The sequence below is a fragment of the Hemiscyllium ocellatum genome, chromosome 15, assembly GCF_020745735.1.
Source record: "Hemiscyllium ocellatum isolate sHemOce1 chromosome 15, sHemOce1.pat.X.cur, whole genome shotgun sequence".
NCBI lineage: Eukaryota > Metazoa > Chordata > Chondrichthyes > Orectolobiformes > Hemiscylliidae > Hemiscyllium > Hemiscyllium ocellatum.
In genome coordinates, this window is record NC_083415.1 from 51685540 (window position 1) to 51698914 (window position 13375).

Here is a 13375-nt window from a genome sequence, read left to right on the forward strand (position 1 = left end):
ACAGTAGATTGATTAGTAAGATAAGATTAGATCACGTGGGATCTAGGGAGAGCTAGCCAACTAGATAAAAAAATTAGTTTGGTGGGAGTGATTTGTTCAGACTGGGACCTTGTGACCAATGGTATGCTGCAAGGATCAGTGCTAGATCCACTGTTGTTTGTCATTCAGGGAAGCCATTTGGATGAAAATACAAGAGACATGGTTAGTAAGTTTGTGAATGATAAAATTGGTGGTAGAATGGACAGTGAAGAAAATTCACTAAGAGTACAACAGGATCTTGATCAAATTCATGAGTGGACTGAGGAATGGTCGATGGAGTTTAATTTAAATAAATACATGGTGTCGCATTTTGATAATACAAACCAGTTTGTGTGGCCAATGAGGGGAATAATTGAGTTTTTCCTGAAATAAAGAAAAATATGATTCTACAGAATCCAAACTTGTTTGTGGAGGCAATTTCTGAATGAGCAAATGTTTAATAAAAATTGTTTTTGAGACATGGTTTTGATTGTCAAGTAAAGAACAAATCGATCATGTACTTTTTAAAAAGGTGTTCTCGGTATACCGGCATCATAAGTGATGGTAGCATTGCCTGCTGCACTTTCTTCCATGTCTAGAATGATGCCACCATGAAACACCTTCCCATTCCCTCCCATGTTGTTATTCTGCACAGACTGTGTTCCCTTTGCAATATGCTGGTTCCATGTCTCTTTGAACAGCTTATCCTTCTCCCGTGTACCTTCCCATGTAATCACAAGAGGTATAGCATTTTACCACTTTCCTTTTCATTCATTAAGGCATCAGACAACATCTACTTCACTTGGAAGAGTCGATTTATACTACTTTTAATGAAATCTATAGTATTCACTGCTCACTGTTACACTGGGGAGACCAAACTCAGATGGATAAGAGTGCAGGTGTGATGTTAGTTAATTTGTCCTGCTGGCCTGCAAGAAATTGAATGCATTGGGAGGTAGGGTGGTATGTCTTTGTCTTACTTATATAAAAAAAATGTTGATCTCTACCAAAGTTGCTGCTGTAATTCCAACTGTTTTATTTGGGAAATTTCATTTGGAGAACATATTTTAATATATCTGCATTTGTTTCCCACAAAGATTTGAGATTTAAATCTGAACTGACTGTCTTCAATGGCTAAAGAACAGGAAACATATTTTATTGTTTTCTCACTGTTCCAGATTATTGAACTACTTTTCCTGACCGCTTTCACATAAGCCAAGTATTAATTTGTCAAAGGAAAATCGTTTTTGAATAACCTAAATCAGGTCCCTGGGGGGTTTGATTTTAGGAACATTGTTTATAATGTACTACCTAAACAATTAACTTAAAATTATAAGTTCGTGGATTAGATTAGATTCCCTATAGTGTGGAAACAGGCCCTTTTGGCCCACAAGTCCGCACCAACCCTCCGAAGAGTAACCCACCCAGATCCATTTCCCTCTGACTAATGCACTTAACACAATGGGCAATTTAGTATGGTCAATTCACCTGACATGCACATCTTTGGACTGTGGGAGGAAACCGGAGCACTTGGAGGAAACTCACGCAGACAGTGGGAGAATGTCTGTGTGGAGTTTGCACAGTCGCTGGAGGCCAGAATCGAATCTGGGAACCTGGGGCTGTGAGGCAGCAGTTGTAACCACTGAGCCACCGGGATTGTATAAAATTTGATAATGTCATAAACAGTGAACAGAATAACAGACTTTAAGACAACTGAGGATGTTGAAATAGGCAGACACAGTCTAGTGTAGTGAAATGTGCGACTCTCTTCATACTGATACCCACCTTGGCACGGAAGGAATGAGACAAGAAACACAGAAGTACTTTCTGCAGCTAACATCATCTCTAGAGTTTCTCCATTCACAGGTAAAGCCCGCCCCTCCCCAGCCTGATTCAGCGGATTCAATCTGTTCCCCAGTCATGAGTACGGAAAGTGAAGAAGCGAGCGATGGTGAAGAGGAAGTCTGTACGCTTTTTGTCGGTGGCCTTCCTCTGGACGTTAAACCATGTGAGCTTTACCTTGTCTTTCGAACATTTAAGGGATATGAAGGTTGACTGATCAAGCTAACATCAAACCAGTCAGTTGTCTTTGTTACATTTGACAGCAGTGCAGGAGCAGAAGCAGCGAAGAATGCAGTGTTAACCAGCCTGCAGCTGCTGCACTTTATACTCCATTGTGCTGGTATCCTCCATCTGAAGCGTCTCCGCAAGGATTGAAGTCTCGTCAGTTTTGATCAGTATTTAACTGCTGTTTCCAAGAATTCAAATTTCTCTGGTGTGATGCAGAAGGATGGACTGGGTTTTGTTTTTAGGTTAGACTTTACTGAAGGAGATTGTGGATAACTGGCTCATTTCCACTCCACTTGGAGGGGGTGGAGTGGTCAGTCAGGACTGTGGAGACACTGATACTGCAAAGTCTATAGGCCCTGACAGTGTTCCCACAGTTGTACTGAAGACGTATGTTCCAGAACTTTCCACTCTCCTAGCCAAGCTATTCTGGTACAGTTGCAATGTTGGTAACAACCTGACAATGTAGACAATTGCCCATCTATGGTCCTGTACATTAAAAGGAGGACAAAGCCAACCTGACCAATTGCTGTCCCATCAGTCTACTGGCGCCAATTATAATTTTAAAAAAGTGATGACGAACACTTTCAAATGCGATTGTATTTGATGGAACTGGTGGAATTTCTTGAGGATATGGCTAGTGTATTAAATAAGCTAAGTTTTGAGAAGCTTTTGATTTAGTTGTACGTAAGAGGTGAGTTCAAACCCAAAGCACGTGTGATTGGTGGCAATATGTTGATATGGAAGGAGAAGTATTTAGCAGATGGGGAACAGGGTTAGAATGAATCTGAACCTTTTTGGTTGGAAGACAGTGGGAAGTAGACCACAGTGGTCTGTGCTTGAAGCACTAGTCAGTCACAATATATTTTAATGAACGGGATGAGGAAATCAAATGCAATATTTCCAAGTTTGCTAGCCGCACAAAACAAGGTGGAATTCCAAGAGGGAAGAAGGATCTACAGAGGCTTCAAAGTCATTTCGACAAGCTGAAGGAGTGGACAAGCATATGGCTGATAAAGTATAATAAGGAAATGCATGAATTTCTCTACTTAGTCTGCTATTCTGTTTTTGCACTTTATCTGTCTTATGGGGATTGGAAAATACTGATGTTCAAAGGAACTCTGGTGTCCAGCAATCTGGTCATGAAATGCAAATCTTCAGGTGCAGTCAACAGTTCACATAGGGAATGGTATTGGTCTTCATTTCAAGAAGACTTAATTACGTGAGCAAGATAATCGTGCTACAGTTGGACAGGGCCTTGGTGACACCGCATCTGGAATATAGAGTGCAGTTTTGGTCTCTGTACTGAAGAACATTTATATTTGTCAAAGAAGGAATCTAGCGAAGTTTGACTGGGATTGTTTCTGGGATGGCATGTTTGTCATCTGAGAGATTGAGTCAACTGTACCTGTAATCATCGTAGTTTTCAAGAATGAAAGAGGGTTGTGTTGAGATTAGGAAAATCTAACAGCTGGGCAAACTTTATGCAGATATGACTGTTTGTCTGCATCCGAACAAAAGGTCGCAGTCTCAGAATATGTGGTGAAGGCTGTTCCAACTGAAATAAGAAGAAATTTCTTCATTCCGAGCTTGGTAGCCCTGTGGAATTCTCTACCACAAGTTGAATACATTTAAGAAAGAAATATATTTATTGAGACTTGACGTCACAAGGGGATTTGAGGAGAGAGTGAGTGTGCCATTTAAAATAGAGGATCAGCCATGATCTTGATCAATGAACAATTTTGCTTAGTGAACTTTTCTTCCTATTTTCTCCATTTCTGAAACACGTGGTTTAAAAAGTCTTTCTTCTTTCCAATTTGTATTATATATGTGCGATATACCAACATACTGATTTGCTAATGTTTGAAGTTCATCAATCTAATGCTTAAGTGTAGTGACTAAACTATTCCTACTTAATATACTTGAAAATCTATATACTGCACCTATAGCAATTCATTGATCGAATAATATATATTTCTAAACAACTTGCATTTTTATTTTTAAACAAAAAATACCCATAAATACTTGCATTTTCCTGTCTCTCATCCTTCAACACTTGTACCAAATTGTCTTGTAATCTGTGACGCATTTGACTCGTGTTCGCCACGTACATTCACTGGCAGTGAATCACTCCACAGACTCTCAATTATTGGAGGAAGTATCCTTGATGTGTCCATTTCTTGGTTCCTTTTACGTGACCAGTGCATGATCCATGATAATTGATGAATATTCAGTGCAAAGATTACAAGGAACATTTTGTCTAAATCAAAGAAAGAAATGTAACCAATGATCTTACAACATTCTTATAACATGAAGCATGAAAAAAACCAAATCAAATACCTTAAGTTTTCCTATTGTAATTGAAAAGTACAGACGTACCCTATATTCCAAAACATGATTTGCCATCAACTCCTCCTGGATTTAGACTCTGTTTTGCAAACTCTTGTGTGGAATTACTCTTAACATCCTCTTCTTCACTTCTTAACTATCTCCATAGCCACTGAATTTACTTCAATTTTTCTTTTGGCAGATTTTTCAATTCCCCCCTCCTTTTGCCTAACTTGTTTTGGCTCCAATGCACACTGAATAGATGTCAAATTGGCCACTCCTGTGGACATTTTATCAAGTGGAAATTTTAGTGTCAGGATATTAGCATGTTGAAAACATTTATGAACTTAATCGCTTTAGCAATTAAATATTGTTGTCGATTTCTACTTGGTGCCCCAAAGAAGAAAAACATTGTGTACTTTTCCATTTCATTGGGCAATTATGTTTCATTTTGTTTCGCATGTGAAGTAATTTGAGGTCTAAGCTGTTTGTCTTTGTTTGCAGATCACAGCCAAGTTTGCCATCATGTTCATCACCGTACAATACAATGTTACATACACCAACGTAGGTAAGAGAGAGCCATTGAATATTTATTTTGGAGTTAACATCTGATTTGATGGTAACTTTGTTCATAAAGTTTTACTGATACAAATGCTGTACATTAACAGTGAAACTTCTTTATGCAAAAGAAGAGAATTAAATAACCAGCCTATTTGCATTTATTGCAATTTTAAAGATTTAAAAATGCAGTAACAATACAATCCCATACATCCCAAAACCAGCACTTTATCGTACTCTTAAAAAAAATTTCTTTCTCTATCACATCTATAGGTTTAATTGAACCGTTTCTTCTGATTTCTGCTCTGGAGACTGTGCACAAAACTGAGTTTTGAAATAGCTCCTTCAGGATTTTAACCAAACGCTTATGGTCTGGAACTTTCAAACTAAACTTCTAACAATTAAAAATGGCGAAATCATATTTTAACATATGAAAAGTTTGAGCTATATCTTCTCCTCCTCTTCCCCCAAGTATCAAAGCCAAAAAAAATCCTGAATCCTCTAAACTGAAAACAAGGCAAATGCACCTCAATGTTGACAATGTATGAATGAAAAACCTCCCAGTGCACAATTCCCATTATCAGTCCACAGACACTGTTATGCTAGTTTAAAAATGTCGGGGCTCCAGATGTATTGGCATTAAGTTCCCTTGCTATGGTTAGACCCACTTGGAGTACTTGGAGCAAATCTGTGTCCACAACACTTTGGTAAGGATGTCTCGTCAGTTTTGTTCATTATACAGTCATCCGTGTGCCTATCCAAGAGTTGCTTAAGTGGCCCTAATATATCTGACTCTACCACCACTGCTGGCAGTGCATTCCAGGCATACTCCACTCATTGTGTAAAGAACCTACCTCCAATCACCTTAAAATTATGCCCCCTTGTAATAGATATTTCCACTCTGGAGAAAAAAGTCTCTGCCTATCCACTATCTATGCCTTTTGACATGCTGTACATCTCTATCAAGTCACCTCTCATCCTCCTTCGTTCCATTCTTCATAAGACATGCCCTCCAGTCCAGGCAACATCCTGCTAAATCGCCTCTGCATCCTCTCTAAAGCTTCCACATCCTTCTGAGAATGAGCGACCAGAACTGAACACAATATTCCAAATGTAGTCTAACCAAGGCTTATGTAGAGCTGCAGCATAATGTCTTGAACTCAATCCTCCTGCTAGTGAAAGCCAACACACCATATGCTGCCTTAACAACCATATCAACTTGGGTTGCAACTTTGAGGGATCTATAGGCATGGACCCCAAATTCCCTCTGTTCCTCCCCCAGCCTACAACAGCCCTCCACACAATCCACAACTCCTCCAACCTTCGTGTTATTGGTAAACTTACTAACCTCACTCTTCCACTTATTCATTCAACCCATTCATAAAAATGTCAAAAATCACAACAGGTCACCGAGCTCCAGGCTGAATACTTTCCATCTACTACCAGCACCCGTCTTCTATGGGCCAGCCAGTTCTGTATCCAGACAGCCAATTTCCCTGTATCCCATGTCCCCTTCCTTTCTGAATGAGCTGACCAAGGGAAACCTTATCAATTTCCTTGCCGAAATCCATGTACACCACATCCATTACTCTACCTTCATCAAAGTGTTTTGTCACATCCTCAATTCAACAAGGCTTTTGAGGCATGAGTTGCCCCAGCAAAACCATGCTGATATAATCAAGCATAGCTTGATTAGAGGTAATCATCAATTCTGTCTCGCAGAATCCAAAATTTGCCTGCCACCAACGTAAGACTGACTGCTCTGTAATTCCCAGGGTTGTCCCTAATTGCTCCCTTGAACAAGGGAAAAATGTTTATCACCTTCCAATTATCTGGTACTACAGTGGACAGTGAGGACACAGAGTCTAGATCAGAGGGTGCTGGAAAAGCACAGCAGGTCAGGCAACATCCGAGGAGCAGGAAAATCTATGTTTAGGCAAAGGCCCTTCGTCAGGAATGGAGGCAGGAAGCCTCCAGGGTGGAAAGAGAAATGGGGAGAAGGTCAGCACTGTCCTCATGACCTGTCCTATCTGCCAATCTCCCTTCCCATCTATCCACTCCACCCTCCCCTCTGGCCTGTCACCTCCATCCCCACCCCCATTCACCTATTGTACTCTTTGCTACCTTCTACCCAGCCCCCTGCCCCACCCAAATTTCTCTCTCCACCCTGGAGGCTTCCTGTCTCTCTTCCTGATGAAGGGCTTTTGCCAGTAAAAGTGAGGTCTGCAGATGCTGGACTATTAAGAAAACAAGCAAGTATCCCTGAGACACAGTCTGGTCCAACTCTACAACTGAGTGCCTGTTTGTACCTGGAGCAGTCTTCAGTGTTAGATGTTGTTGCATCCCTAAATGCAAGTCTTTATTTCCAGAGCTGAAAATGTGTTGCTCGTTAAAGCACCGCAGGTCAGGCAGCATCCAAGGAACAGGAAATTTGACGTTTCGGGCCAGAGCCCTTCATCAGGAAGGGCTTTTGCCCAAAACATTGATTTTCATGTCCTCAGATGCTGCCTGGCCTGCTATGCTTTTCCAGCACTACTCTGATCTAGACTCTGTCCTCACTTTTGCCTAGTGAGGACACAGATCATTACTAAAGGTGCAGCAATTTCTTCCCTTGTTTCTTGCAGTAACCTTGGATATATCATGTCTGGCCCAGGGAACATATCTATCCTGTGTTTTTCACATTTCCAGCACATCTTTCTTCTTTAACATCCAACCTGTTGGAGCATATTAGTTCGTTTCGCACTGTCCCACAAACAACGAGGTCTCAGTAGTGAATACTGAAGCAAAGTATTCAATAAGGACTTCCAACTCCAACCACAGGTCCCTCTACTATCTCTGATCAGCCCTACCCTCACTCTGGCCATCCTCTTGTTCCTCACACAAGTGCATAATGCCTTAGGCTTTTCCTTAATCAGAGACTTTTTCTTGCTCCTTGCCTCTAAATCCATTCTTCCATTCCTTTCTGGCTATCTTGTAACCCTTTAGAGCCCTGTCTGATCCTTGTTTCCTCCTTCCTCTTGACTAGATGTTCCACTTTTTTTGTCATCCAAAGTTCCTTCACCCTACCATCCTTTCCTTGTCTCAGTGGGACAAACCTATCCAGCAGCCACCGTAATTGCTCCCTAAACAACCTCCATATTTCTGTCATGCATTTCCCTGCGAATAGCTGTTACAATTTATGCTGCACAGTTCCTGTCTGATAGCATTCCAATTCCCCCCTCCCTCAATTAAATATTTTCCCATACCATCTGCTCCTATCCCTCTTCATGAGTATGATAAAGTCAGGGAGTTGTGATCACTATTACTGAAATGCTCTCTCACCGAGAGACCCGACACCTGGCATAGTTCGCTGCCAAGCACCAATATGACCTCCCCTCTAGTCGGCCTATCTACATATTGAGTCAGAAACCCTTCCTGGACACATCTGACAAAAACTACTCCATCCAAACCAGTTGAACAAAGAAGGTTCCAATCAATATTAGGGAAGTTAAAGTCACCCATGACAACACCCCTGTTACTTCCGCACCTTTCCAAAATGTCCTATCTGCTCCTCCGTGTGTCTATTGCTATTGGGAGTTCTACAGAAACCTTCCAATAAAGTGACTGCTCCTTTTCCTGTTTCTAACTTCTACCCATAATGACTCGGTAGACAAATCCTCCTCGACAATCTTCCCTGTCTGCAACTGCGATAATATCCTTGATTAGCAATGTCACTCCCCCACCTCTTACCTCCTTCCCTATTCCTTTTGAAACACCTAAACCCCGGAATATCCAACAACCATTCCTGTCCCTGTGATCGCCAGTGTCTCTGCAATGACCATAACATCGTAGTTCCAAGTACTGATCCAGGCTCTGAGTTTAATCCTGACACTTGTTGCATTAAAATACACACTTCTTCAACCCATCGCATTGACTGCAACTTTGCTCTATCAACTGTCTATCCTTCCTCACAGACACTCTGCATGCTGAATTTACGTGTTCATCAGTTATCACATCCTCTGATCCATAGCTCCCGTTCTCATCCCCCTGCCAAACGAGTTTTAGCCCTCCTGAAGAGCTTGAGCAAACCTCCCGTCCAAGATATTGGTACCCATCCAGTTCAGGTGCAACCTGTCCTCGTACAGATCCCACCTTCCTCAGAAGGTATCCCAATGATAGACATATGTGAAGCTTTCTCTTCTATACCAGCTCTCGAGCCATGTGTTCAGCTGCAGCCACTCTGTTTCTGGTTTCACTAGCACGTGGCACTCTTGGCAATGCCGAGATTACTACTCTGCTTGTCCTGCCGTTTAGCTTCCAACCTAACTCCCAGGTCCTCATCCCTGTTAAATTTAATGTCGTGTTCACTTACAGGTCAGGTTGCCAAAGAAAACAATGTGTTTGTTTGATTGACAGGTCAGTTCATAAGCTTGAGACTAAAACAGGAATTTCAATGAAACTCCGGTCTGGTAGCACATGTGGGGTAGCAAGTGTTAATGTTTCAAGTCTGGTGACTCTTCATCAGAATAAGTTTGAGAGTTTTGGAAGAAAAGTCAGTATTTTAAGAATGTTTTAATATGAAAGGAGGAGTTGAACAGGCCTGTTTTCATAGGGGATACGACATGTAATCAAGTCATTGTATCAAACTGACTCCCAAAAGACGCTAAAGGCAGACAAGCTGCTACTGGACATCACTGCCTCCAAAACAGTGGTATGCTGACTTGCTCCTGATCTTGGCCAGTTAGACAGGGCTCAAAATATATACAGATGACTTCCCAACTATACTCTTCCTAGTTCATTATGTTGATGGAATCCTTCATGCTACTTAAGCTCTGTCCATCTGTATCCTGGACCAGATACTTAGTGATACAAATTTGATAAACAACTGCAGCACATGGCATTGTGCACTGAATCCCTTTGAAACATTGTACTCTGCATCCATAGTGCTAGTGTAAAAGAATGCACGTCTTTATAGATGGTTAGAAACTAACGCATAATCTGATTCCATGGTTATCTTAATTGGTTGGATGGCTGGTTTGCAATGCAGAGTGAAACTAACAATGTGGGTTCAGTTCCAGCACTGGCTGAGGCTACCTGAAGGACTTTGCTTCTCAACCTCTCGCTTTGTCTGAGGCGTAGTGGCCCTCAGGTTTAAACTCCACCAATTGTGTCTCTTTAGTAAGAGCAGGTCTATAGTTCTCTCAAACTGTCAATTTTAGCTTATCCTAAACCAGAGTACGCAATGGGATGATTTCTTCTGTGGCAGCAAATGTCAAAACTTGTAGAAATAATGTATAAACCCAAACTGCTGGATTTGTATAAGGGGATACCGCCACACTATTGATTCTCATGTTTTTTCATGGCAAGAGCTACACGTTTTATTTTCCATCCTGAGTTGCCTTTCAGGAAGTATCAGCCGCTGTCTCAAATTTCTGTCATTTTTAGGGTGTATGGATGTTAGGAAGTGAGTTCCTTGGTTATACCCAGAGGCAGTAAACGAATAACCATGTAGTTCCAATCAGGATTGTGTATGACTTAAAGGAGAAATTGCAGATTGTGTGATGTTTTCATGTATCTGCATGAAAAGTCGGGATCATGGGTTTGGAAGGTGTCTTGGTGTGTTAGTGTATTGCATCTTGTAGAAGATGTATATTGCTGAAACTGCATCGTAGCTAGTTAAGCAGGTTGCTTTTTCCAGGATGGTGTGAAACTTGTTTTGTTGAAGCTACACTTGTCCACATAGACAACATGTCATCACACATCTGACTTGTGCATTGGGGAGTCAGAAGATGAGTTAATCACTGCAGAACTGCTATCCTGTGACCTGTTCTTGTACTCACAATATTTCTGTTGTCAGTCCATTTCAAGTTTTGGGTTCCGTGGCAAACCCCAGAATGTTGTTAGTGGGGCATTCAGTGGGGTAAGGCCATTGAATGTCGAGGGGCAGTGGTTAGGTTCTCTTGTTGAATTTGACCATTGCTGGGCACTCTGTGGTGTTAATGTTATTTGCCACTTAACATCACTATCCTGAATGCCATCCAGGTCTTGAATCTGGACTCAGACTGCTTCAATATCTGTGCAGTCATCAACAAGCATACCCGCTTCTGACCTTTTTGAGAGGGAAGGTCGTTGAACCACTGAAGATGGTTAGGCCAATGGCCTGACCCTGCAGAACTCCTGGAGAGATGTACTGGAGCTCAGATGGCTGACGTCCAACAACCTCCATCATCATCCTGTTGTGCAAAGTGTGACCTTCAACGAGCAGAGTTTTCTTCTGATAATTCCATTTTGAATTGGGCTCTTCACCAGGTTCAGGTGGAATGTTACCTTGGTATCAAGGGCAGTCATTATCTTCCCTTGAGTTCAGCACTTGTTTGTCCTTGTTAAAACTGTAGTAGTAACTAGCTCAGGAGCTGAATGGCCCTGGTGAAATCCGATTTAACAGCACTGAGCAATTTGTTTATTTTCAAGTGTTATCTGATGGCACTATCGACAGCCCCTTCCTTCACTTTGAGGCGTAGACTGATAGACAATAATCGGCCAGGTTGTTAGGCTTTTTACGCACAATATATATCTGGGCATTTTCTCATGTTGGGTAGATGACAGTGTTGTAGCTGCACTGAAATATCTTGTTCAAGTGCAGGCCTAATTCGAGTAATAGGAACCTACAGTATGGAAACAGACCCTTCAGTCCAACTCGTGCATGGCAACCAGATATCCACAATAAATCCAGTCTCATTTGCCAGCATTTGGCCCATTTCCCTCTAAACCCATCCTGATAGCTTTTAAATGTGGTTGTGGTAGTGGTAGTAAAAATAACTACTTCTGACAGCTCATTTCATACACACACCACACTTTTCCAGAAAAGATTGCCCTTTGGGTCCCTTTTAATTCTTTCCCCTCTCGCCCTAAACCTATGCCCTATGGACACCCCCACCCCCAAAAAGAGGCTGTCCACTTAGCTTATCCATGCCCCACATGATTTTATAAACCTGTGTCAGGTCAGTAGTCAGCCCTCAGCCTCTGACGTTCCAGGGAAAACAGCCCCAGCTATTCAGCCTCTCCCTATAGCTGAAATTCTCCAACCCTGACAACATCGCTATAAGTCTTTTCTAAACCCTTTCAGGTTTCTCAACATTCTTCCTGGAGCAGGGAGACCAGAATTGCACTCAATATTTCAAAAGTGGGTTAACCAATGACCTGTGCAGCTGTAACTTAACTTCCCAACTTCTATACTTAAAGCACTGACCAATAACAGCAAACATACCGTATCTACCTGCAACTCCACTTTCAAGGAACTGTGAAATATGAACCTGTGTCCCAAGGTCTCTTTGTTCAACACACTCCCTACGACCTTACCATTATGTATATAAGTCTTGCTCTGGTTTGCTTTCCTAAAATGCAGCATCTCATATTTATCTAAGTTAAACTCCATCTGCCACTTCTCAGCCCATTGGCACATCTGATCAAGATCCCATTGTTCTCTGAGCTAACATTCTTCACTGTCCACTACACCTCAAAAGTCTTCTGCAAACTTACTAACTATACATCCTAAGTTATTTGGATGTATAGGAACTTATATAAAAGACAAAAAGCAGTGGACCCAGCACCGAACGTTGTGGCTGGTCACAGGCCTCCAGTCTGAAAAGCGGCCTTCAAATCTTCTATCTTTGAGCCAGTTCTCTACAAAAATGGCTAGTTTATCCTGTATTCCATGAGATCTAATCTTGCAAGCCAGTCTACCATGTGGAACTTTGTTAAACACCTTACTGCAGTTGAGTAAAACCGACTGATTTGATAGGGAAGGAATCTCTTTGGATTTTGCTCACTGTTGGGAAGTAGAAATACATTATTTTACTGTGTTTTAAAATCTGTTACTTAACTTTATCAAAAAAAGATAAATTAATTTCATGTGATGAGCTTCTGTTTTATTAGATTAGATTAGATTCCCTACATTGTGGAAACAGGTCCTTCAGCCCAACAAGTCCACATCAACCCTCTGAAGAGTGACCCACCCATTGTTCAAACCAAATCTGTGGCCAGGCATACTTGTTTCAGTGAGATTCCCAGTAAATAAAAACTATATGAAAAAAAATTATCAAGCCAGATTTTATTGAACTGATTTGTCCAGTATAACGTAAGGTGGGACCTTAACAAGTGGGGGTCTCTTTCCAGGAATTGAATTGATGAAATTTATTTGAGAGCTGTATCAGAAACTGGTTTGTGGTAGTGCAGGATGTAAACATCTGTTGACAAATGAGTAGTTGTCCATGGGTGATGTTTCCACCTCTGTATATTGATAACATTTTGTAAGTTACTCAGGAAGTTGCATTGGTGGGTCATTCAGGCAATTGGAAAAGATGTACCAAAATATTAAAGCATTTCTTTGGCTAGGATAACGTGAAACTGTTAAATTTTGTTAGAT

General features: G+C 41.3%; 1 protein-coding gene across 2 annotated transcripts in view; it reads left to right on the forward strand.

The window, feature by feature from the left end:
- The window catches only part of LOC132822981 (translocating chain-associated membrane protein 1-like 1), a 107495-nt gene that overhangs the window by 35045 nt on the left and 59075 nt on the right, over positions 1-13375 (forward strand). For both annotated transcript variants that reach the window (XM_060836474.1, XM_060836475.1), the window contains exon 2: positions 4918-4981. In XM_060836474.1, coding sequence (XP_060692457.1) covers positions 4918-4981 — 64 coding nt within the window. The remainder of the gene's footprint in view (positions 1-4917; positions 4982-13375) is intronic.